Genomic DNA, 24,647 nt, shown 5'->3' on the forward strand with positions numbered 1-24,647 from the left:
CTTCTGTGATTGGGCATCCAGATGGTGGCATACAGAAGTGAAAACCAATGGCAGCAGCAGGAGACCCCAATCTCCGATTCTTGACAACCATTGAATTTCAAATCTAGAATGGCATAGCAAAGCTGATCCCTGACCTCTCTGACTGTGAGTCAATAATCACCAACTATCAATCGACTTAGCAGCTACGCCGCACCCGCGGGCGATCAGGGCAAAAGCAATGGCAATATCGAAAAGAAATAATAGTTACAGAGTACACCAGAGACAAAGCCAGCCTCATGTTACGACATGGATAAGGAACAACCTCACTCTACTATCAGGCTAATTATCATGGAAATCATGGTCAAAGCGAGAGAATTAATATCCCGCTGTGCAAGGAAGGCGATTACACGGCAGCCTAGACTGGTCCAATCCTCGAGGCGAAGCTGCCATTTTGCCATCAAACAGATGACACAACGGCGCACAGAACGACTGTAATTGAGTTTTGCCACTGCCTTGCACGAAATCTCATAATTTGGTCGTGTGTTTTGTCCTGGAGTCCGTCGCACTTCGCTCTACAGTCCCTGGAAGAGGCAGACAGAGCCCAGACCTTGTCGATACTGCAATTGGTGCTGATTACTCCGAGATGTGAGACAATAAAACCGAGCTGAGCATTGGAATCAGCCATTGATGACAACTTAGTAACTGGTGGAATCATTGATCATTTGTGGGTTGATCAAGAGCCATTAAGGGAGATATAGCATTCATGGGTCGAGGCAAACTAGGTATCTGCTTTAGCGGCTTAAGGCGCAGCGGGGATTCGGTGGAAAGAGACTTGACAGCTGAGCTTCTTAACATCAACCACCATTATTGAACTTTCTCGATCCTGGCCGGGTTCTTTGGATGAACAGAAGTAGACAATACCCAGATTCGACCAGATGCGGTTGTGTGGGTTAGAGACCTCTCTCCATCCTGGATGCTGTCTTGTCCTTGGTTAATTCGCAAGCGAGCCACATCAGACTCCTCCCCGCCATCGAACCAATCGACCTCCCTTCCTCGATCCTTGCAGTGATCAGGGCGAGAATTGGTTCTCCCGTAAGCCAATCTACGATTATCATAGACGCTTCTCGATGATTGATACTTTAACCCCACTGATCACATTCAATGGACTCGATAGTCGATACCCTGCGGTCAATGCCCGCACGAACTTATCGTCTAGTCTAATTAATCGATGTCTGCTGCAGCAGTCCGAAAGCGCTTCCTGCATTGATCGTCACCCGTTCTGCAGATGCTGTCATACAGACCTGATTCGACAGTGCTTCGTACCCATACTCTCTCATTTTTCTGCAGCGGTCGAATCGGGGAGTGTCCTTTCGTTCTCTGCTATTCCCTGAACCTGGCCACATGATGTGATGTCGTTTGTTTGCTCCAATCCCGCTTCCAGAAAAGTCTGTTCACAGGATTTGACATCGTCTTGCGTCCGCGCCATGCGAGCGGATTGGCTGGCAAGCTTATGTTGGTCGAAGTTCAAGATTGCGGTCACGTCGAGGATCCTTACGTGTTTCTCGCTGTGGATGAGTGTCTGGCCGTGCTTCATCGTTAAGATGCTTGATGGCTTGGATGCCCACGAGACCAGATCGATCGTCCCTGTCGAAATCTGGTATTGATGTCGTCCGAAAGCAGCTCAATCAAGCCCTATTTGAAATCTTGAAATCATTGCCCTCGAAGCTGATTTCCTGATATGTCCGCCAATATATCGACAGAGACAAAGCAGTCTCGGAAGACGACCAGATTAAGCTTTGTGTTAAGCCGACTCATCGCGAGCCTGCAGGAGTTTGCAGCTGGAGAAGAGCTCGGAACACCAGGCAGGTTCAAGCAACTGGAGGAACGTAGGTCAAACAACATGACAAGATACCAAACTTCTTTCACCAGGTCGCATCCTGGTATCTGCACTAACTAGAGGAGCGCAGCCTTATTTGAAATGACGTCTTCGTTCGAAATATATGCTATGCAGTTGTCTTCGGCATGCTCCCGCTGAGGCGCTGCTATTCAGATAGCGGTGTGATTCCTCCTTTCCGCAGTTTCAACAACACAAAACAAATAAAATACAGCACATTTGTGCGGCAACAAGGGCAGTACACCAGCAAACTGGAAAGTTCAGGTTCGACCGTTGAGAGTCGGGGACTCATAATGACGCCCCCCAAGCGATTGAATAGCTCGGCCTCCATTCTCTGCGCCCCTGCTCTTCCTGTTGAATATGGCTTATGATATCACTTCCAGGTGGAGAATCAAACTCAACACCACCTCTCCAGCACCACGCACGTTGCATAACACAGCTTGCTCAAAGTGCCAGCAGAGCGGGGCATCAATGACCTTCTCTGAGTCCCCAGGCTGCCGATAAACATGGTCTAAAACATTCCTTGATATTGCAATCCAATCCCCGGGAAGCTCACAACTTCGTAGCCATCATTGGAGCTGACTGAAAGTGAGTAGTGATCCCACAACTGATGGATACCATAACGCAGCAGAATCCCATTCTGCGGGGATCAACACCTGGATGATCGATGTATGTGATAAAATTGTGGAAGCTCTCGCCTACAAAAATGCCATATAATGAGAGGGGAATGATGTGCGTGACTTCAAAACCAAACCACTTATCAACAACTGCCAGCGGGTTGATGTCGCCTGTGATCATACAGCGTCCATCACGAACGGACCTGCTTGGTGAATGAGGGATTGCAAGCTGTATCCGACCTTGACAGTGCAGGGGGATGGAGCTTGTCATCGCTGGTTTCCATTAAGTTCCTCGGAGGTGATGTGGCAAGCTGTATGTTCCTTGTTCAATTTATTCATCCGGGAGGAAAGCGACATCTAACGTGTCCAAGAATTGTGCTCTAATCAGGTTGAGAGGAGCCCAGATACCACCTTGAACTTTTCCAGGGGTATGAGAGAACTCGATAAAGACATTGCGCACCTCTGTACCCAGCCACGAGCCTGCCGGGTCACCCCTCTTCCCCTTTCGTCAAATCTTTGGGGACTTCCTGAAGTCATTTTTTCAGTGTGACGCCGATCACTAGTATGATCGTTGGTGACCATCTACGTGCGTGATACCCCAAGATTTAGAATTAATAGACCCTATTGTGTAGAAGCCCTATCGTATTACTCGCAGGTGGACAGATATCATTGACTACGAAATTGCCTCTTTTGGGAACGGGGGTTGTGTCAGAACCCAGCAGGGAGTGTCGTTATCCTCAGGGGTGTAAATGAATCAATTACTATAGCTATTCAGATATGCGAGTCGCGAATTGATGGTGGAGAGCTAGCGGGAGGAGAAGTCAATCCAAGTAGAGACAGTATCCAAAAAAAACCTATCATCAAATCGAAGTCAGCAAGGATGCGATGAAATCGTTTTGACGACTCAAAGGATGAAAGAAACATCGTTGTCAGAAGTCCATTAAGATCATCGAAGCAGACCACAAGGATCTACTTCTGACATAAGAGGTACCAGAAATAAAGTAAAAAAGGTGTTGTATCATCACATAGATAAATCATGGGGAACAATGAGATGGCAAGAACTCAGAACGTACCTTGTGCGAAATTAGCTGAGAACGATTGTGGAAAAGTCAGTCAGTCATATGTACAGCTCTATAAAGCTGGCAAGCACTTCAATTGATCAGCATCAAGATCAGAATCTTGAGTATTTCCGGCAAAAGATAATAATGAAAAGGGTGGAAGACTTTTTGAGGACGTTGAAACCGAAGAAAAAGTAAGAAAAGCTAAGCGAACTCCACCAGCACGTGACCCACACTCTACCACCACCTGTCCTTTATCTCATTCATCTACACATCGGCTTCAATTTTTTACGATTTCATCCATCGCCAGTCCAACTTCGTCGACACACCCGACCAGTTCACCCCCGACAATAATTCAAGATGGGGTAAGTCATTGCTCTTTGCGATCAATGCGACTCGACTCGAAACGCATCACCGTAGTCGCCATTTCGAACAGTCGAACTAATGAACTCATTACAGTCGTATGCACAGCAAGGGAAAGGGTATTAGCTCTTCTGCTATTCCCTACAGCCGTTCTGCTCCTGCCTGGTTGAAGACCACCCCCGACCAGGTCGTTGACCAGATCTGCAAGCTCGCCAGAAAGGGTGCTACCCCTTCTCAGATCGGTGTTGTCCTCCGTGACAGCCACGGCGTTGCCCAGGTCAAGGTTGTCACTGGTACGTTTTATTCAAATATCCGTCCTGTCCGTGTCTACCGTGCGCTAATATCGCATTCCGCAACAGGTAACAAGATCCTCCGTATCTTGAAGTCCAATGGTACGATACCAGCAATTATCACTCCAATCGCACCGGTTTAGACAAGGACGTCAGGGCTAGGGATTGTGGACAAGGATGTACGGCGGTTGCTCTGAGAATGAGATGCACGAGCGTAGAAACACCTCTGCATGAAACCGCTGTTGCCCGTCTTGATCCCCCGCCTCGACTCCGAATCTATCACTGGAAGTGAGAATATCTTTTCGCAGAAATGCAAAAGTTTTCTCCACATGCCTCTGCTTGGTCATTCCACAGGCTGACAGAGAGATTTTCGTAAAAACAGGCCTCGCTCCCGAACTCCCCGAGGACCTTTACTTCCTGATCAAGAAGGTAGCGTTGCAATTTTTTTTTTCTCTTGCCCTATATTCGCGTCTTACTGACTGTTGTAGGCCGTCGCCGTCCGCAAGCACCTTGAGCGCAACCGCAAGGACAAGGACAGCAAGTTCCGCCTCATTCTCATCGAGTCTCGTATCCACCGTCTGTCCCGTTACTACAAGTCCGTCGGTGTCCTCCCCCCCACCTGGCGTTACGAGTCCGCCACTGCCAGCACCCTTGTCGCTTAAGCGTCTCGCCTTCTCTAAGGTCTTGGTGTGTGGTTGTTGGTTCTGTGACATTTCGTCGATGAGGAATTTCGCTCTGACAACCTGAGATGGTTGCTGGGTGATGGACTAGGACTCCCCTAGTGTTGATGCATGAACGATCCTAGATACCTCTGGCCGCGGATAGTCGAAAGAATAAAACAAAACCATAACTATTCTGATTTCCCTCAACTGTAACTTCGAAGTAGTTCACATGATATCAGTAATAGACTGCCTGCAGGGTATAAAATAGCTATACATCGCAATTCTTCTATAAAGTATCCCAAGTATATGCGAATCAACTCGCTCTCCTAACCTCCTTCGCAACCGCGTTGCAAAGCTCAACCCTCACGCCCGCTCCGGTAAGTACATGAATCCACAACCTCTGGGTATCACTCAAACGATCATTTTCAGACTTGACCTCAACAAACATGACTTCCTTCTTCTCCACATTCCACAGAAAGAGATCAGGTATTCCCCCACCGCGCTGCTGATACTCCTGGGCCATAACCTTGCATATAGTGGCGAGCGCTTCGCCTCGAAAACACTGCACGATCTCAATCAAGTCGTCCAACTCAAAGGACCAGTCGATGCCGATGGCGCAGGTCTGCTTCGCTGATTCACGGTCATGAATATCGCGAATAATTCTTTCAGCAGCGCCGTTGGTTATTTCTACCAGTCGGTGATTGATCTCTGATGCGCGGGAGGGGTAGAATGCGTCGGTGTGGAGGTCTAGCGGACAGGTTTGAAAGGGTGTCTGGAAGACATTAGGGACGTACGTGAATAGGATGTCGTAGAAAAGGTAGCCGAACTAGGATTTGTATGTTAGCTGTGAGATAGATACGGTCAGACGGATTGAGGCATACCAAGGTTCTGACGATCCCTCCTTCTGCATGGTAGCCCTTCCAGCCATGATCCCTATACCAGCTCAAACACATGCTTTCGACCCTGCATTCGCTTCCGCCTTCTCTCTCGTCAATCCAGATGGTTGGGCGTCCTCGCCTGGTGGAGGCTTCCTCACTCTTTCCTAAAGCACGACCAGGTGAGTCGTCCCGTTCGATTCGTATACCCTCAACCGTCCGTTCTTCTGGTTTGGCCAACATGACATGACCAAAGTCATGTTGCTCACGCTTGACGATTTTCAAAGCCCTTTCCAGCTTTGTGATTCGCCTTTGAAGATCATAGTGGTAAATGAGATGGCAGTCCGGGTCTTCCAGCCCTTCTTCACATGTCCGCAGAGCAATGCGTTTCCAGTGTTTCCTCTGGAGGTCCTCGCTCCGTCCATCAGAAGGTGTAAGAGCCCACATGTAGTGCTCCTCCAACAGTGCTTTTCGTTGATACCATGCGCCACGTCGGGCAGCATGGAACAAGCGCTGGCCCAGCAATTCACACAGAATTTCGTGTTCCCGTTTGTGTTCTTTGAAGCGCCCGAGGGGATGAAGGCCTTTATGGATGATCCTGGTATAGACCCAAGCCGGAGAAAAGCGACGTAAGTAGGCGCCTTCACCCGCTTCGTAGATAGTGTCTTCCTTGCGCTGTTCCTGTTCGAGTAGAATTTTCCACCGGGGATAGACGTCTTTACAAACGCCTTTCACATGCTCCAGCCTTTCCTGAGTAGGGGTACCGTTGAACTCGAGAAGATTGTCTATTTGAAACTGTGTCCGGAGTGCCGATTCGAATTCCAGCAGAAACTCTCTGGATGGAAAGATCGAGCTAGAGCGACATACAACATACTCGGGGAAATTTCTGCGGGAGATCTTCGCAAGGATTATAGTGGTAAGGGATTTCTCCGTCCACTCTGTGGACCTGTAAAAGACCAGATGGACTCTCTCGAAGAGGGCATAAGGCCCCGGCGCAAGTCTGATGCAGTCGCCGGTGTACTCAAGGATCTTCTGAATATAATGATCATCTCGATTGACAGCCGGCGGCGAGTCTTGCTCTTTGTCGTTCCAGATGAGACCTGTTTGTCTCTGGCTAGACGCACGAAAGGCTTCAAGCAGTTCCTTCTTACTCTTGCCTTGAACTTTTGCATCCTTTGCGAGGGCTTTGAGTTCTTCTAGAAGTAGCAGAGAGGATGCTTCCTCCAGAGTTGTTATCTCATCAGTGTTATCAGCGAACCTGAAATGAGAGAGGCCCGCACCACTGCCGGAACTCATATCTTCAGAGTTATCATCTGAAGACACCAGAGGGACAGGCAGCTTACGGCTAGACCGAAGATCAGCCACGGCCTGGGACATATCACTAATGTCGGAGTAATAACCCAGCCGGCTGATGCGATGCCAAGCCGAGGTCTTACGAAGGAAGAGCCGTACATATCTATTGACGCACAATCAGCTTGTTTCCAATGATACAAATCCGATGGCTCGACTCACAAGTATTGGGACTCATAGGATAGCTCCTTCCACTGTTTGAAAACCTCTAGTTCCGCCTCGTTGAACAGATGCGCTTCTTCGTCCAGGACAGTTTCCAGTGCCAGATTGAACGCATCCACATAGATTGAGCTCTTTCCCTTCCGCCATTTGCCGTCTTGAAGCCTCTGGCGCAGATCAGGCTCGTCATCCTGTTCTACTGCACGCGAAATCTCATACTCTTCGATAGCTTGTTTATCTGTAGGAATAGCTGGGAGCGAAGTCTCTAGTTCTGTCTGACTGTTTGGGACAGGGTTCTCGTCCTCGACCGCGAAATCGTGACCTTGAGCCGAAGAAAGGGTATCCCACGGGTCTAACGGACTGTCACAGCTATCAATTTCATTTTCATTGATGCTGGAATCCTCCTTCTGGGTTGCAACTGTCCTGGGACTTTCTTGACCTTCTTTAGTAGTAGTCTTCCTGCGCTTCACGGGAGGGCGCGATGTGTCCCAATAGTCCAGAAGGGACATGCTGCCACGAGAGCTTTGAGATAATCATTCGAGACGATGTTTCAGAGTGTATCTCCGTGAACAGCATCACTATTAGTGATTTGATGGCCAACGACGCGCTGACACAACTGTTATTGAAGTCCGAAAGGCCATCCCCATCGCTGGCGCTCAAACGTGTCACGAAAAGACGCGAAGTCACCTGCCTTTAATTGAATTTTGTACCTGTTTGACATGTTTGCAGCCTGACCCCCTCGCAATGGCAGCAGTAAGATAAGCAGCGACGATGAAGGCGCATTTGTTCGCATCTAAAATAAGCGCATCAACTATGACTCCTATCCTCGCATTCTGTATATATATCATCTTTTGACATAATAGTAGCCATGGCGGACGTTCCTGTGAGAAATACCTCCCCTCATCGCCATCCCCACAGTGGAGAGCTTGAAGAAGCTCCGCCCGCAAGCTCCGCCTTGGGACATCTTTCTTTCCAACTGCGACATCCCTTTATCTTTCTGTCTACTCTTGCCTATTGCTTCGTCCCTTCTTTTCCTTCGATCAGTCATACACTGAGATCGCTACCCCTCCATCTGACTCATAGTCCTTAGTCACCCGACTCGGCCGCCTCAATCAAGAAAGAATTACCCTCTACGTCCTCTGCGCCTCTTCACAATTCAATCCCACACAGTGATTCGACGTCCGGACCAAGCGCATCACATCTAATCAACATGGGCAACGGAGCAACACCAAGCAGCAATGCCGGCGCAGCAAACACCCCGCGAGCGGAGTCGAATACCCCTGCGGCGCAGGCCCGTCCGGGCGGCGCGCCGGCACGAACTTACATGAATGAAAAGATAGTGCCATACTTGCTTGAGGGGATGAAATCCATCGTCAAGGAACAGTGAGTGGCTTCTTGTTGCTCGTGAAATGTGCCTGCTCTGTAATGGCTCAGCGCCGGGCGTTGGGCAGGGCAGGGATCATCCACGCCTAGTACTAATATCGCCTTCGCGACAGACCCTCCGATCCCCTACGCGTGCTAGGCGAGTTTCTGATTCAGAAGAGCAACGAGATTGAGGGGGGCGGGGTCACCACGAAGAAGTCGCCTGAATAAGCTGGGGATTTCGGATGGTGGCGCTAGCGAGCGCTTTGAATCCCATCGAGGATCGGTTACCTCATGTATATTGTGCCTCGTGGAGCAGCATTTCAGGAAAGGAAAATGCATGCTTACGTCTGCATGAGGATGAGCACTACACGGGTCCTTGACTCGGAGTAGCTGCGAACTTGATGGCAAGGGACATGGACCCTCGTCAATCTCTCTCCATGCCACCTATGATCACTCTGCTGACATTAGATGCTCGAATTTGATTATTCGGTTTTGCGGGTGAACATCCCACTACGGGCAAGACTTTTCGATCCATGTTGCAAGCTAGATTTCAGCGAAGGTTGCACGCCTTTTACCTGCATATTGTGGATATAGCGAGAGCCTCAATCTCAAGGTTGATATTTCCCCTCTAGGGGCGACAACTTGAAATAGCTCCCTTCTATGAATTTAAGTGATAATTTTGTAGTTTTCGCATGGATGCGGTCCGGCGGTGCTTGGAATATATAAATTTCGAGGTCATTCAGCACGAAATCTTGAAATCACATGCTCCGCAATGAAAAGAAAAAATGAGCAGGTTAGTGACACAAGATCGTATGGATGATACAGATTATACCATACCAACTTGTGGCGACAGTCTACGCTGCACTGTATTACTAGTTTATTCCAACACGGCGCCTAATCATGAGATCAGGGAGACTGGGCTCTCCAACTAGACTTTACCCTCATGATGACTACTCCTAAATGCACAAGAAGTGTGTTATAAGAAGCAGATTTTTCATATTAAGAGAAAATTAACAGGCACTATAGATTTGTGCATAATAACAACAATAACCCTGATTGTTAGTGTCTCAGTAGAGCAAGTGAAAGAACCGTCACCATAGGGCTAGCAGAATTTTGTAGCAGAATGAGAAAGGAGGGTTCTGCCCAAAATCTTCGATTAAGGTAGGTGGTTGAATATAGGTTATTACTGTATCCGACGTTAGTGCTCTTTGTCCTGCTGTTTATCCTTACCTCTAGGGCGATTGTCATCGATCGCTGCCATCGATATGGGGCAAACCAGCCGCATGAGGATGCTGCAGCAGGCCTGTAGATAGTGAATCAACCCAGGATATTACTTTGAACTAAGCTGATCCGGTCCGGCGCAACAAGAGATGCCACTTGCGGAAGGCTGTCCTCGGGTTGGTGATACTACAGGCACAAAATAACAGCGGCTGTGGCGGAATTGGCGAGGAAAAGCCGGATCCCGTTCAGTCAGTCTGTTTCAAACAAGGCGTAGAGACAGATTTCTTGTGTGCGTGAATGGGCCGAAGCCATTTTGTTTGTTTATGTGTTTCAGGCCGAATACAATCGAGTCGTTACGTAGACAAAGCTGTATAAGACGCAATAAGGCGAAAAGCTGACTAGCGAGACAACGACCAAGTTTTCCGGAAGAGTTGCAAATGCAGCAGTGCTGACCCATGAGATAATCCGAAGAATTACAACGTTATTGTGAAAATTTGTTTCTCTTTCCCTGCCGCCATATTTCCCGGGTGTATCGAAGCGATGAACAAATGAAAAATATCAGCCTGTGACCGAAGGGCGTCGACACAGTTCTGTCCTGGCCTTTCTTTCTTGCTTTGTTTTGAAGTGGTTGAGAGATTGGTCGCAAAACTGGTGGCGTTCCGATCGAAAAGACATGTGAACGTGAAGACGACTTTTCCTTCGAAGACAAGAAAACAAACCATCACGCCCCAGGGTCGACCGTCAAACCGAGACCCAATCGTAGGGGTATTCTTGAAATAGAAGCGTTTCAAAGAAAATGGAAAAGAAATGGCATGTCACAAGAGAAAAGCGCAGGAGGGTAGGAAGAAGGGGAAAAGCCAGCGAAAAGAGGAAAAGACTAACATGGGGAATAATTACGTTGCATGAACTCGACTCGAGTGTTGGCTTCCCATGTCGTCAATTCACCTACCGGCCACTGTACCTGTCTTCACCACCACGAGGTTCATAAGAGCGGCCAGCGTAGGCTTCACGGGCAGGAGGGGCGTCGCCGTAGCTGGGAGGGTTAGCATCACGATCATAATAGCCACGACGATCGTCACGGCGAGGCTCGCGACTGTACCGCTCTTCACGGCCACCACCACTACCGGAGGCGTAGCGATCAATGCCACCACGGTAGCTGTTGTAGTCGTCACGGTACTCACGACGACCGTAGTCGCGGTATTCGCGGCCACCACCGTAGTCACGACGTTCACTGTAGGAGTCGTAACGGCCATAACGGTAGTCGTCACCACCACCACCACCACCGCCGCCGCCGCCGCCACGACGCCAGCTGCCACCGTGAGGTCCGCGTCTGTCATCGTAGCGGTCACCACGGCCGCCGCGGCCGCCAGGTCCACGGAAGTCTGCAGAAAGAATGATTTAGCAGTTGAACTGTATGCTTGAACCACCGGATTGAGGACTTACCACGCTTGGGAGGTCCAAAGTATTTGCCAGGAGTAGGGGTTCTGGGGCGGCTACGACGAGCCTTCTCAATGCTCAGAGTACGGCCCTCGATAACCTCGCCCTGCAGACCCTCCTTGGCGGCATCAGCCTGCTCGGCAGTGACCATCTTGACGAAGCCGAAGCCACGAGACTCCTTGGTGTGAGGGTCCACCATGATCGAGCAGTTCTCGACATCGCCGTACTTCTCGAACAGACGGCAGATATCGGACTCGGTCAGACGAGGGTGGATACCAGTGACAAAAAGGTTCGAGCCGGGGTTGATGGCACCTTCTTCATCATCGTCGGGCTTGCGAGAATCGACGGGGGCACTGAACAAGAGATGTCAGCGTGCTGGTTCGAGTGATACAAAGAAAGTGAAAATCTAAGAGAGGGCGAGATTACCGCTCATCGGCACGTCCGTTGGGCGAACGGCTACGAGCACGATCGCCCCGAGGTTCATCGCGAGGAGAAGCGCTGCGGTCGCGAGCGAAGCGAGGCTCGTCTGAAGTTGAGAGAAGCAAAACAAATCAGTACTGTACTGCGAGCGCCGCGACGACGACTAGGACTAATGTTGGTCGGGGTGTCGTTAGGCAAACACATACCGTCGTAGCGACCGTTCTCGTTCTCGTATTCAGCAGACATGATGTCGATTTTGGAATAGAAGATGAAACGAAGAAAGCGGATAGGTGATAAGGGAAGTATGAAGATGAACGAAGCTTGTTACTCGAAAGAGCGCGCGAGATGCACGTCCAGCAACAGGCTGTGTTTGAATGAAGGGTAAAAAAGGGAAAGCAGAAAAATCCAATCACCAACAGTCGGGGATCAAGCCTGCGTCAGGAATGCCGAAAACCCAGAAGCTATCAGATTCCCGTAGAAGGAGAAGTAGAAAAAGAAGGAGTGATGAAAGGGATGGGAGACGAGAGAGGATGGTGATGAAGATGATGGAAAGGAAGGGGGAGAGATGAGCAGGAAAAAGCGAGGCGAGCAATTCCAGACCGGGCGCGGCTCTCGTGTGGATGGCGCCAAGCCTCGCACGCCTGGTGTAGTTCACAACCAGTACAGAGTACGGAGTAATGTCGACAAATTCTACTAGCTACAGATGAGAGGATTAGCTTTCTTGTAGTAAGCTCAGGCTCAATTCATCCATATCAACTAATTCTCAGTCTAAGTAAAGAGCACAATGCGCAAATCAATGCTTCATCTACACGATTATAACATAACACTCATAACGCGCCTTTGCTCCCATCTTTAAAGGTTCGAAATAAAACTCGCAAGGGGAATAAAATAAGGATTCAAAACAGAAATGCAGAGAAGAAGAAAGTTTGCGAACACCTTGCTCGCAAACACGTCGAAGAATCATTTGAATCCACGCCATCGCCTCCGAGTTCGATGGACTTTCACACCCGTCTCGCTGGTCGGAGCGTCCAAAGCAGTAGCTGCTGTATCAGTTGGCGCCGATTCCCCCTCCATCTCATCGTCTACCAAGTCTTTCAATTCGTCCTCATCCAACTCACTAAGCTCCTCACTCATCCCCCGCATGACATCGCGGCCGGTCCAGCGTTCTTCGTGGATGGTCGTTCCGAGGGGATCGAATGGTTGCATGTACCATAGAACACCACCCTGCGACAACGGATGCTGTGGATCACCTTGAAAGCTTGGTGGGGGTGTAAGGAGCCCTTTCTGGGACTCAGCCGGCTGTGCGAGTAGTGGCAAGCTATTAAGTTCCTGCTTGCTTGGCTCAGCTTGCTGCTGCGATTCAGCAATAGTGGGAATTGTTGCCGGTGCTACAGGAGCAATTTGATTTGCCGGCTCAGTCACAGTCGCCGGGGAAACAAGTTCAGCAGAATCAGTCATGGGAGTATCCTGAACTTGAGCCTCTGGGACAGGCTGCTCGCTGCCAGCGTCAGGCATGGGAGTTTCCCCTGCCTTCTCAAGCAGGGCCGGGGAGGATGACCCCTCTTGGGGCTCGACTTTGGCAGTAATTTCTGCTTCACCGCCGACTTTCCGTTGAATACCACCCGGGACTTCATTAGAAGCCCGAGGTTCGATATGCGCCTCGCCTTCAGCCGGCTCTGCAGATCCTTCTTCGACCGACCCTCTTCGGGAGAGGACGCTATTCTCAAACATGAGATCCAGCTCCTTTAGTTCCTTCTCGAAGGGCTTGCGGTTGAGCTCGCTCTCTTTCTTGATCGCATCCTCGAGGGCAGGCTGGATGGCCTTGATGATCCGCTTAGCCAATTTCCTCTTCTCACGTTGTTCAAGTGGGAGTTCCGGAGCGCGCCCGCTGATCTGCATCTGTAACTCAGCAGTGTCCCCGGCAGGTTGAACCCCGATTTCCGACGTGAATATAGAAGCTAGGTCGGCCGAGAAGGCTGCAACCGATGTGTAGTACCGCTGCTGAAGTTTCGTGCGTAGAGAAAGCAGACCTTGTCTGAAAACGCCCTTTCCGTCAAGCCTAAGAGACCATTAGCGAGGAAACTTTAATCCTTCGATGACCAGAAATAGATCACTCACCCTTGGGCTTTGTCGAAGATAGGCCAGAGCAGAGGGAAGATAGGAAAGTATACGGTATCCATGATGGATTTTAGGAGTTCCGCATCCTTCAATTTTTCCCGCTCGCGTTTCTTTACTTCATCGCACAACATCCTGAGCCGATCCAGGTCGTAAGACAATCTTTCACCAAATTCGATGCGTCTCTGCAGTCGCTTGCCACCACTGACTCCCATGGCGACATAATCTCTTCGTGTCATCTCCATTGACGAAAAGGTTTCCAATGACAATTGCAGTCGTTTCAAAAGAGCTGCCCCTCGCCTGGCTTCGCGTTTAAGTGTCCAGTACTTGCAGGCATCTTCGGCGTACTGCTTTCTCTGCCGAACACCAAAGCGTTGAAGGGACGCCACAACTGAATTAAGGACAACCTGAGGAATAACCGGAGCACCGGACGGGAGCTTCCATATCGTCTTTGGTGGACCAAGGCGCTTCCTTTTGTTTCCACCAACAGTAAGCGTGATACGCGGGGTATGTGTCCTTTGTCTATCGAGTTCGCCGGGTTCGACCCCCAAAGGATGGGATGGCTCCAGTGACAGAGCGGCCGCCTGACTATCACCCCATTGCCTGCCTTGCATTGTGTTGCGGTAATATTCTATAGCATCCGCCGTAGCAGCGTCGGTACCATGCTCCAAGCGCCAATCGTCAGGGACATGCTTATCACAAAACGCCTTGAGAAGATGAGAGTCCATGATTGCAGGAGCTCCATGGCCGGATTTCATCTTGAGGTAAAGCTGAGCCCTCCGTGCGCAGGTAGGATGGAAGGCAACAAAGCAGTTTTTGTTGCTACACTGAATCGAAGCTCCCATTCGCTGCTTGCAGATGTAACAGGTTAGCTTCCAACGACTCCGGGGCACTTTCTCAACATCAGTCACCGGCTCCATGAGCGAGGGATTGCCAAGGGAGACCTCGGGGATCCATATGGCACAGAGTAGATGAGACCACTTAGAGCTCGTAGTCTGCTTGAAAGCACCCTCGGTGTTCGGGCAGAAGATACAGTTGACGGATCCCCGTCCGATCAGCTGGCACTTCCGACACAACCATTGCCCCTCGGGGATGAAGGGAACACCGTAACACTCTTGATGCACCGCGAGATCACACCCATCGCAGAATACAATGGCGTTGGAGTTTTCGCAATCGCCATCGTCACAGATAGCACATTTACTGTCTTGTTCCTCGCCCGGAGCAGTTGTTTCTCCATTCACGGCTGCTGCAGAGCTTGACCGGGGGCGTTGTGTCTGTGGAGGTTTCGGGTTCGGCTTCGGGATACGCTTTTCTAGAGTATGCCACTCCTTTTCGATTTTCGTCATGGTAATTTCAAAGACAGCCGGTTTGATAGGCTCTAACTGCTCCTCCCTTCGCTTCGCATTATAGTCTTCCAGCCATTTCTCGTCTTGCTCATCCATGTCATATTCAACTCTGCCAACCGATGCATTGACTTCTCCCTCGGTGGAGGGAGGGTTGATAATATCCAGATCGTCCTCTTGCGCTCCCTCAGTCATACGGATCATCTGCCGCTCATGACGGACGAAAAGATCGCTTTCTTGGTAGCCCACGCTCGCCATCGTCCGGTCCACGTAATTCTGCTGGCCAACCCCTGGCTGGTCATAGAAGACAAACGGATCCCGCAACCGAAACGAAGGCTTTGGGAGGGTGAGCCTCTCGCGGGGGTTCGGACCCGGGGGTGGCACAGCTTTCGGCTGAGGAGTGATACCGAGGGCATTCAGAATAGCCTCAGGACGACGGGGAGGACGGCCTGGTTTGCGCTTGATAGGTGAAGGAGACGCGCCACTGGTGTGCAGCCTGATAAGCTCCGCTAATGGATCCTTACTCCCATTAATGTCGATACCATTCAACTGTAATATCTCCGTAATGGGTGTCGACGGAGCCGGACGATCTACTTCCTCTGCGCTAAAAACTGCAATTTTGGCATCGATATCCAAGTCCGGGTGAAATTCCTCCCAACCGCGCTCCTCGCGCGGCTTGTACCCGTCTCCCTGCTGTAGGGCCAAAGCGGCTGCGGTCGACGAGCCATAGCGGCCACGAGTCTGCGTCTTCTCCCTTGTCAGACGAGCCGAGGGAGGAGTTGTCGGAACAGGGAGCGGCGGCGGCGGCGGAGGGAGGAGAGCTGGCTGAGGTTCAGGTTCAGGTTCAGGCTCACGCTCCGGTTCGGGTTGGGTTTCAGGTTCAGATTCGGGAGAAGGTTCGGGCAATGGTTCAGGCGCAGGTTCAGGCGCAGGTTCAGGCGCAGGTTCAGGCGCAGGGCGACTTCGCGAGGACGAGCTCCGCCTAATGGGGGTTCGTTTGATCTTGGGGGGTTCTTCCACGTCGATTTCGACATATCTTCCTCCACCTCCAGGTCCTCCAGGAATGTATCTTCGTTTCTTGAGAGGGGGGCCTTCGTTAGCTTCAGGGTCTGGCCCCTTGAGGGTAACTTTCGGGCCCTTTCGCGAGGCCCTGCCGGCCGACAAGCGATATTTCGATGAGGAATACGGCGCCATCCTAAAGAAAGGTCATGGAATGGGCAGACACTGTTGGAAGGTAGCTTTATATAGCGTCCCTGAATAGCGTTTCGTTGGGGTTGCCGCTGAGCCTCAAATTTCAAGCGTAAAGATTTCAAGCCGCGCGCCGCTCTTTCCAGAGAGAAAAATATCAAACAACATAAATGCAACTCATGGCTCGGAACGTGCAAGGAATGAATAGCAACAGCAGTAAATAGAAGGCTCCACGGCCATGACGGGCGACGGCGAGGGGCGACGCGCAGGCAGCTGGACGTCCGCTATCACTCACTGTCAATGTCTTGGCGCTAAACCGCACTGGGCCAGAGCGGAGACTCCACCCCGGATCAGATATTCCCAAGCAACGCGGAGCTTATCCATCACTCTCACTTACTTCCTCTTCGGCGGAGCAATCGGCTTGTTCCAGGATGAGTGGTCCCGGTGAAGAACGGTATACATCCCCACTCCATCTTCTATTTCGAGGTAATCAAGCCAGATCTCCTCACTGACAGTTTTATCTCTAGATGGCGCGGAGGTCGTCCCTACGATCAAAACCGCCAGTCGGGACAAAGACACTCTAACTCGAGGAACATGGGCGCTCCCGGTGGGAATCGCAGCGGACAAAACTCAGCACCCTGGACGGATTCCCGCGAGCAGCTCGCCACCGGGCCGTCTCAGGAACAGCACGTTCCCGTGCGCGGGTTCAACTCCGCAGAGGCGAAGGCAGCCCTACGGAGAGGTAGGCATTCCCTGGTCGTCCATTCCATTCTGTAGAAGCCACTAACACTCTCTGGTATATCTTCAGGCCCAGGAGGTAATACCCGCCCATCCAGCCGGAATCTACATGTCCGCCACGAGCAGAAGAGTCGCTGACCACCCGCACCAGAGCCCAAGCCTTTCTTCTACAGACCTGGTGGAAAAGATGCAAACAGCAACCGTGCCAGCGGACCCTGGGGCGCAAAGCGTACGTTATCATCCCATCGATCCGTTACACTCGTTGAGTTCAGTGCTGTTAACACACGGGTAGCCAACACGATGGCAAACGGGAAGGACTTCTTTCTCGAGCTTCGCAAGCAGGTGACCGCGTTGCGCCAGGGAGCCACTGTGCCTGGAGGTTGAGTTGAAAAGGAGCAGTATTAGCTCTCAGGCGAAGATGAACCATACGGGGTGGTACCGTTGTCAAGCCGAGTCTGAAGCAAGGCTTCAGGGGCCTTGGATTCCAGGAGGAAGAATTGAGGACATGCTGGCTGCTGGCGTTTGCTGAGTATAACCAGACTGGGCGCGCTGGTCAGTGTGGTTGATGCTGCGAGCGAACTCGGGGTATGCGTTAGGAATCTGGTAGTACCATAATCCCTGTGGCATCGTCACCTGTTCTACTCATGGGTGGGCTACGACATGAACAAATTCGAGAAAAGTACATTCAAGACATATCGAGCGGAACTTTCATGATCCACACTTTGATAAATAAAATATACTGTACAAAAGATAATGCTCGTATAGTACATGAAAGAACAGCCTAGTATACAGTATCCTGGCCTTACTTTATCATCCAGCAGTCAGCGCCCAAAAGACCGCCATCCTCAGCGCGCGGATCAAGAGCCCACTTCCGAAGAGCCCTACCACCGAGATCCGTGCTGAAGCCAGCCTCGAACATCTCAATCCCAGCCCACCCAATCATGGCCGCATTGTCCGTACACAAATACGGCGGCGGCGCAACAATCTCAACATGTCCGAACCCGCGGACATCAAGGAACGACCGCAGCACAGCCATCAGAAACCTATTAGCCGCAACCCCACCACTGACAACGAGAGTTTTGACCTCTGGGACGCCCTTGTTCCGCGCTTTCTGCTGCAGCTCCTCAAGAGCGATGATCGTACGCGAACCAAGATGCTCGAAGCAGACGCGCATGGACTCACGGGCCAGAGAAACTCGCTCCTCATCCGAGACATCCTCACCCGCCGTCTTCTTCGCTTCCATCAGTTTCGTGATCATGCTCGGTAAAAACGAGAAGCTGAACTGCAGCTGCCGGGTATTGGCGAAGGGAGACGTGAGGGTCCAGCCCCACGGACTTGGCTGCTTGACCAGCTCCTGACCTCGGGTCTTGGGAGCGCAGTAGCTGCCCCAGTCTGCACTGCCGCCCGGAAAGGCAAACTGTTCCAGCAGTTTGCCGTACATTGTAGTTTTGGCTTCGTCGAGGACAGAGGTTGGGAGAATCTCTCGCGCTGCTTTATCGAGAGAGTCGCCGATCGCGACATCCGCAGTCGAGGCAATTATAGTATGGTCTGTGATTGAAGTGGACTCGACAAGCATTGAATGGCCACCGGAGACAAGTATAGACAGGAAGGGAAACTCGGGGGCTACAGGTGGGTTGGAAGAGGTGACATCGCTGTCATGTTGCGCTCGGCTCATCGCGGAAACAAGTCGAGGAGTCAGAAGGTGAGCTTGCATATGATGGACGCCGATAAAGGGGATCTGCCATGCGACGGACAGGCCTTTGCCTGTGTCAAGTCCGGTGAAGAGGTTCGCGCGCATCCCAGGCCCGCGGGTGGCGGATATGAAATCCGGCTTGCGACGTTGAGAGCCATCTGATAGTCTTATCCATTTTGATGTATCCTCGCCATCTTCTGATACCGGGGGTAAGTGCTGGAGCGCCTTATTGACGAGTTTGGCCAGATTCTCTTGATGCGATTCAAGTGCTACCATTGGGTGAATGCCTCGATATTTCCTGGTATCTGCCGTTACATTCTCGAGGAAATGAATTCTCGCAGAATCATCTCGGGGTCGATCATTTTTCTCGACAATCGCAACTGACGTATCGTCGCTGGAAGGAGGACAAAAATGAGCGGAATCCAGACTGTTGGTGTAGTCTGACGGTAGCAAGAAGACTTACCATGACGTTTCAATGGCGAGGGTAAGCAGTCCTCGATTCTGGGTTGTCGGAACCACTCTTGAAGCACCACATATTCTCCCACGGAGGAGGACGGATGCAGATCTCGAAATCAGCATTGAGTTGTATCAAAGCTGGTGCTTCAGCTCACTATGGCATGAGAAGTTGCACAGTTGCACAGCGAAAAACATTCCCCGGAACCCGCACGGACCATCGAAGCCCTGGAATAGAGCCCTAAAAACAGGTATCACTATCAACTCAGCAACAGAGAGACATTGCCTAAATTATCCGTAGTACTAGATACTTTGTGCTGCCCTCAGGTTAGGTGTCGATAACATGCTCTGGGGCTGTAGGATGCAGAGTAGTAATGTCCACCTATCTCAGTTTACGTCCTACAATCCACACTTCACCACAGCTTGATTCATAAAAAATGCATTTGGATCATATCATCACGTCATAAGCCATAATAGTAACTATATACACACTGTTTCACGGTTGCCTCTCTCACTGATGTCATCTGAGTGACAATCATCGAAATCCAAGCGTTGCACCGCAATTTCAGGGATTCTCGCGACTAATCCCAGAAGTCGGAGCCGGGCGCAGATGCCCAAAAACATGCCGTCTCCACGAACCCAGCTCTCGACCCTGGGGTGTGGGATTTGACAGTTCTGGTGAGTGTTGGAGTTGACACCGTACCGCGTCGTTCGATCCCTCATTCCCGCACCATCCAGCGTCGCTCTTCTTTTGACAGTTTCGTGTAGGTGCCGTAATACTCCTCGGGGTTCTCGATTGGCGTCACGCAGTGTACGGTAGGAGTACCATGGAACTGGATTCGCTTGTCCGCGTGGCTGGTTGCACCGACCATTGGCTGCTTCTTGAGGATGCTCTTTGATTTACACGAATTGGTGTAATTGTATGATGGCGCTTGAATAGTCGAGAAGCGCTTTGCACCCGGGCTCGGGGGAACCGGCGAGATTGGTGTGCGGGGGAAAGGACCAGGAGACTTCAGCGATAATGAAGGACGAGAAAGAGTCTGCGCGGTCGAAGTGACCACAGATAGCTTGGGTCTTGTATACATATTGAGGGTGATGTTTGGTGAAAGATTGACAGAGGATGATTGTTAAGTCTTGACGGAGTATGGCTGCACGTTGAGAGAGACGGGCAACTTGAGTTGAAGACTTTGATCAACAGAGTCTTCGCAAGATGTGAGTATGTAAAAAGTGACTATTATTGACGAAGTGTAGATCCAAAAACAAGAAGGCAAAAGATTGTAAATAATGTTTGGACCAGCCAAACGAACCAACTGTGGGACGAAAATAGAACAGAAAGCAAAAAAAGCGACAAACTGAGACAGAAAGTGTCTGAGGAAGAGAGAGATTCGCAGTACTCCAGGGGCACTGCGCGGCTATATAGTCGCCCACTGCTCAGCAAGGACAGGAGATTGGGATAGAGGAGAGAAGAGGGGAAAGCAGAAGAGCAAAAAAAGTGACGAGGGGGTTGGGATGTTGACTGCGGGCAGCCAATGATCACCACCACCTCATCGTCCTAAGCGCCAGACACCTGCAGCCAACGCACACCGAAAGAGTCCATCACACTTGGCTTGGGATTAGTCGCAGTCTAAGTAGCGAATCATGGACTCATTGCTGCGGTGGGAATGCTCTGAAGGATTTCAAGTTGACGAATTGGCAGTGTATCCAGAGCGACCCCAGCTCAGCACTTCGGCAGAGGCAAGTCTATAGAGAGAGATTCCCAGGCACGATTATAGCTAAATGCTTGACCCTTGCTTGAGTGATGATTAATTTAGATCTCTGCAGAAATCGAGTCAATGAATGACAATGATGTTTCTCGGCCAAACATGAACCATGACCCTTGCCTCCAGGGCCTCGACCGTACAAGCCCTCCCTCAGTAGAATAGGAGCTAGGATACCCCCAGAGTGCTCCTCTTAGTCATGACGACCACTGACTGGATGGGATCATCCTTCGTCAGGCTTGACATACTACCTAGCCAACCTATTGGTCCTCGCTTGGATACACCTCGTAAATCAAGCTTGGGCTACTGGAAAGCTACTGGAAAGGCTGATGGTAAAGTTACCAATGATCGCAGAAACCAGACAGTCCTGCATCACAGTCACAATCTGTCTGCAGCCATGCCGTTCTCTTCACTCAGGACTTCTCTCTGTGCCCACCACCCTCACATCTTCAGCATAATCACACTGCAGTGTGAACCTGGACTTGTGAGCTCAACTCCCGGCCTTTAGTGACCACCTTTAGTGACCAACATCTCGATATGTTTGAAATTTCAGGAATGTACGACTGGGTTGGTAAACTCGAGACCCGTCAGAGCCATCCCAACCTTGAGTACCCCTAACAGAACAAATCGTACAAATAGTGTCTGATCTGAACGCGTCATAGATTTGGTAGTATCCTCCGTGCCCAAGGAGAAAGACACGAAAGAGAGAAGAAAATATTTCGTAGGGGGAGTCAATGGCTCTGGTTTGACCCGTCCCACAAAGCTAAGAGTCGATAGCAAACGGAATCTCAGAAACAACGAGAAGAAATACCAACAGACGAATCAATATTCATACTCCGTCCATTGATCGACTTCTCGCTTCCATACATCCTCTGGGTTCACCGGGCGCCGAAGCGTCGCTGCATGATCAATCAATTCTTCGATTCCCGCGATATGCGTCAGGAGTGGCAGCTTCTCGTCCTTCTCCTTAACCAACTGCGACAGCATATCATCAAAAATGTGCGGTGGAAGGCCCTCAACCCACGGTTCCATTCCCTTTGCATACCCATAAATCCGTAACGACTCTAGATTCGGTGGTAGCCGGTCCGCAAGTGAGAATACTTCCTCACTCAGCCGATCGTTGTCAATGCCCCTGGCAAAGTAGTACAATAAATGAATTCCTATGCTAAGGCTCCTCAATTTGGTGAACCTGCGCAGAAAACAGCAGGTCGGAGGTGGTCTCTCTGTTAGAAGAATGTTGTCTTCAGGTCGTTCGCCGAGCTCTCCCTCCCACTCATAAAAATAGGCCGGCCCATACCAGGAACGATAGTCACCGAAGAATAGTCGACCTACATTGGGGTCGAAAATTTCTTTAAGTGAAAGCTCAGCCTCAACATCAAGATCCAGGTATTCGAGAGAGTCCCAGTACTCTAGCAGGGTCCGAAATAGATCATCAGGGTTCAACATGGCGATACTGTCGTTGTTGCTTCCATGGCCTCCAATAGTATAGGTAAACTCTCTTAGAGTTTTGGCGGATCTAATTGTATGAATGAGGTATGGATAATCCATGCTTGAGTGCCTTATTTCGATCTTGCTGTAATTGGCTGTTCGCGGTGGAAGTTCTATGCTCGACCGTATAGGCTCCATGATCCCATCAACACGCACCGACTCGATGGCTGGCAAACGGCGGATCAAGTTCAAACTACCATAGAGATCGAAGGGCTGATACTCGTCTGGATCATACTTTGCAGTAGAGTTGATAAGGAACCTCACGGTTCGAAGTTTCTGTAGGAAGGGCAGATTATGGCCTCTACCATTGGCACGGTCAAGAAAGTGTTTGAAGAATAATCCGGTTGGGCTGAAGACAGCACCTTCGGCCTCCCTTTGCATCCTTGCGTATCTCGGTGGCTCCTGTCCAAGTGGGCAGAGTGTCAGTGACTCTAATCCGGGTGAAACTGATACCAGTAGAGAGGCTAATGCTTGAGCATAGAATGGCAATCGCGAAGCATCGTGAATTCTCTTATAGTGAGCGCTGACTCTAGGCCGATCGTCTTTCTCTTGGTGAAATATACTCCGATTTTTGAGATCCTGTAGTAGAACGTTCAGGACTCGATCAGCCTCATTGATATCGAATCCTGCTCTATCTATTGCCCTTTTAAACCGAGACAAATTCTCAGGCGGCAATGATACCTGAGGCGGACCTAGATCGAGATATATTTGGGCTTGTACGTCCCCAAGGGACGGAGATCGATCAAACTCGAGATGTCGGACATAGGTGCCGAAGCGAGGAGTTTGCAAGATTGACTGCAGCATTTGGAAACCTCGGATACAATCATCCGTTGTGCGAAGGATCACTCGCCGGTACTTCCTGCAATCTGGCATGTCACAGAGACGATATAGTCGTCGACATTGCGAAGACAGTGACGCGACATGGGCGTGTGATGCAAGATATGAAACAATTTGAAGGAGAAGATCATCCGGCAGCGACAGCAGTGACATGATGTCAACAGTGATATCGGTTAGGAGTTAGAGGTAACGGTGCCGATAGATGATATGATTTTGGACGCGACGGAAAGAGAATGGACAGCAAACAATAATACTAGATGGCTCGCAGTCCACCTCGCGTATCAAATTAGCTGCATCGCCGGCTCCTTGGCAATATCAGCACCTTGGATTTCTGAGTCGCCTGGGAGGAGACAACAAGCATTTTAACACCAAATCATTCGCGAGCCGGCAGACTACTAGACTGCTTTGCTAACATGAAAATGGAGTAAGATCCACCATGTCTGACCGTCTGTTGGAGCGAGTCGTACAAGCAGCTTGATGGAACTCGGCACTTTCAAGCCGCCCCAGCAATGTCCTTGTATGATGCGACATGCTTGGGTAATCATCTTTTGCGAAGTCGCAAGGATGGAGTGAGTGGAATGAAGGAGTTGAAACTGTCGGTAAGGAAACACTGCTGTGGATTGAACAATTGAACAGTTTGGTCTTGTCTGACTTCTTTCGAGCAATCAAGGACATAAATCTCGCATGATGCACAGACATCGATCTCTCAGCTTCCGTCGGAAGCATATGTTTAGCGATCCCTATATAGGGGCATTATCTATCCGAGAAGATGTAACTAATTCATTCCAGGTGGTTCATCAAGCGGACAATGCGCATTGACTGTTAAGACAGGTGTCGACAGTACTTGACCACTCCTGCTTACTGAGCAGAAGAGGCAATCGTTGGAAAGAAGCTCATGATATGAGTGTCTGGGTAGGTAAGCGAGGAATGCGCAGCGCAACCATCATTGTCACGTTATCACACAAGGTCGAAGGTGCATTTTAGGTACTTGCTTAATGCAGATAGTGAAAGACGTCCATATCGACAGCAACTGAGCACACGGCCTCTTGAGCTCAGGCTTGCCATCATATCGACTTACAGTCCTCATTCTTTTGTATTCTATGCAGAACAACATCTTACCTAGTGCTGAACTGCTGTTCGAGCGTCCAGCCTAACCTCAGGTTTTATCCATTTGTCTCTCCCTCGTTTGCAGAGGGTCTGGAGGTGACGTCAGCCACAGCCAATTGGTGGCACACAACTGTCGTGTGCAAGACTGCCAGATCCGTACTGAGCCGACAGGTTACACCTTAGATATTTCTTAGGACTGATTACTCCTAATGATCCTTGAACAAGCTACCCGTGGACA

General features: G+C 50.4%; 8 protein-coding genes across 8 annotated transcripts; 3 read left to right on the top strand and 5 right to left on the bottom strand.

Annotated features, from left to right (window-relative positions):
* Positions 1–3,908: 3,908 nt before the first annotated feature.
* Positions 3,909–4,863, top strand: RPS13 (40S ribosomal protein uS15; the record flags this gene model as incomplete). Its single annotated transcript, XM_026762143.1, has 5 exons — positions 3,909–3,913; positions 4,008–4,204; positions 4,271–4,303; positions 4,584–4,630; positions 4,690–4,863. The coding sequence occupies 5 exons, from the start codon at positions 3,909–3,911 to the stop codon at positions 4,861–4,863; spliced, it is 456 nt and encodes a 151-aa protein (XP_026618071.1).
* Positions 4,864–5,176: 313 nt separating this feature from the next.
* Positions 5,177–7,756, bottom strand: CDV56_108566 (fanconi-associated nuclease 1; the record flags this gene model as incomplete). The annotated part of the gene is made up of 3 exons (XM_026762185.1): positions 5,177–5,689; positions 5,745–7,194; positions 7,251–7,756. The coding sequence occupies 3 exons, from the start codon at positions 7,754–7,756 to the stop codon at positions 5,177–5,179; spliced, it is 2,469 nt and encodes an 822-aa protein (XP_026618072.1).
* A 701-nt stretch (positions 7,757–8,457) lies between these two features.
* On the top strand, positions 8,458–8,840 carry CDV56_108642 (DPY30/SDC1 family protein; the record flags this gene model as incomplete). The annotated part of the gene is made up of 2 exons (XM_026762261.1): positions 8,458–8,630; positions 8,744–8,840. The coding sequence occupies 2 exons, from the start codon at positions 8,458–8,460 to the stop codon at positions 8,838–8,840; spliced, it is 270 nt and encodes an 89-aa protein (XP_026618073.1).
* Positions 8,841–10,778: 1,938 nt separating this feature from the next.
* On the bottom strand, positions 10,779–11,936 carry CDV56_108687 (RNA recognition motif domain-containing protein; the record flags this gene model as incomplete). Its single annotated transcript, XM_026762306.1, has 4 exons — positions 10,779–11,215; positions 11,277–11,623; positions 11,697–11,796; positions 11,897–11,936. The coding sequence occupies 4 exons, from the start codon at positions 11,934–11,936 to the stop codon at positions 10,779–10,781; spliced, it is 924 nt and encodes a 307-aa protein (XP_026618074.1).
* A 714-nt stretch (positions 11,937–12,650) lies between these two features.
* Positions 12,651–16,342, bottom strand: CDV56_108735 (putative PHD finger domain protein; the record flags this gene model as incomplete). Its single annotated transcript, XM_026762354.1, has 3 exons — positions 12,651–13,749; positions 13,809–15,969; positions 16,111–16,342. The coding sequence occupies 3 exons, from the start codon at positions 16,340–16,342 to the stop codon at positions 12,651–12,653; spliced, it is 3,492 nt and encodes a 1,163-aa protein (XP_026618075.1).
* A 588-nt stretch (positions 16,343–16,930) lies between these two features.
* CDV56_108813 (uncharacterized protein) lies at positions 16,931–17,458 on the top strand (the record flags this gene model as incomplete). Its single annotated transcript, XM_026762432.1, has 3 exons — positions 16,931–17,078; positions 17,226–17,303; positions 17,367–17,458. 3 exons carry the CDS (start codon positions 16,931–16,933, stop codon positions 17,456–17,458), a joined length of 318 nt encoding a protein of 105 aa, XP_026618076.1.
* Positions 17,459–17,475: 17 nt separating this feature from the next.
* CDV56_108822 (N(6)-L-threonylcarbamoyladenine synthase family protein) lies at positions 17,476–20,305 on the bottom strand (the record flags this gene model as incomplete). The annotated part of the gene is made up of 5 exons (XM_026762441.1): positions 17,476–17,692; positions 17,881–19,161; positions 19,231–19,268; positions 19,713–19,895; positions 19,952–20,305. 5 exons carry the CDS (start codon positions 20,303–20,305, stop codon positions 17,476–17,478), a joined length of 2,073 nt encoding a protein of 690 aa, XP_026618077.1.
* A 1,494-nt stretch (positions 20,306–21,799) lies between these two features.
* CDV56_108889 (uncharacterized protein) lies at positions 21,800–22,846 on the bottom strand (the record flags this gene model as incomplete). The annotated part of the gene is made up of 1 exon (XM_026762508.1): positions 21,800–22,846. One exon carries the CDS (start codon positions 22,844–22,846, stop codon positions 21,800–21,802), a length of 1,047 nt encoding a protein of 348 aa, XP_026618078.1.
* Between the last annotated feature and the right edge of the window lie 1,801 nt (positions 22,847–24,647).

This window comes from Aspergillus thermomutatus (assembly GCF_002237265.1).
Source record: "Aspergillus thermomutatus strain HMR AF 39 chromosome Unknown NODE_13, whole genome shotgun sequence".
Taxonomy (NCBI): domain Eukaryota; kingdom Fungi; phylum Ascomycota; class Eurotiomycetes; order Eurotiales; family Aspergillaceae; genus Aspergillus; species Aspergillus thermomutatus.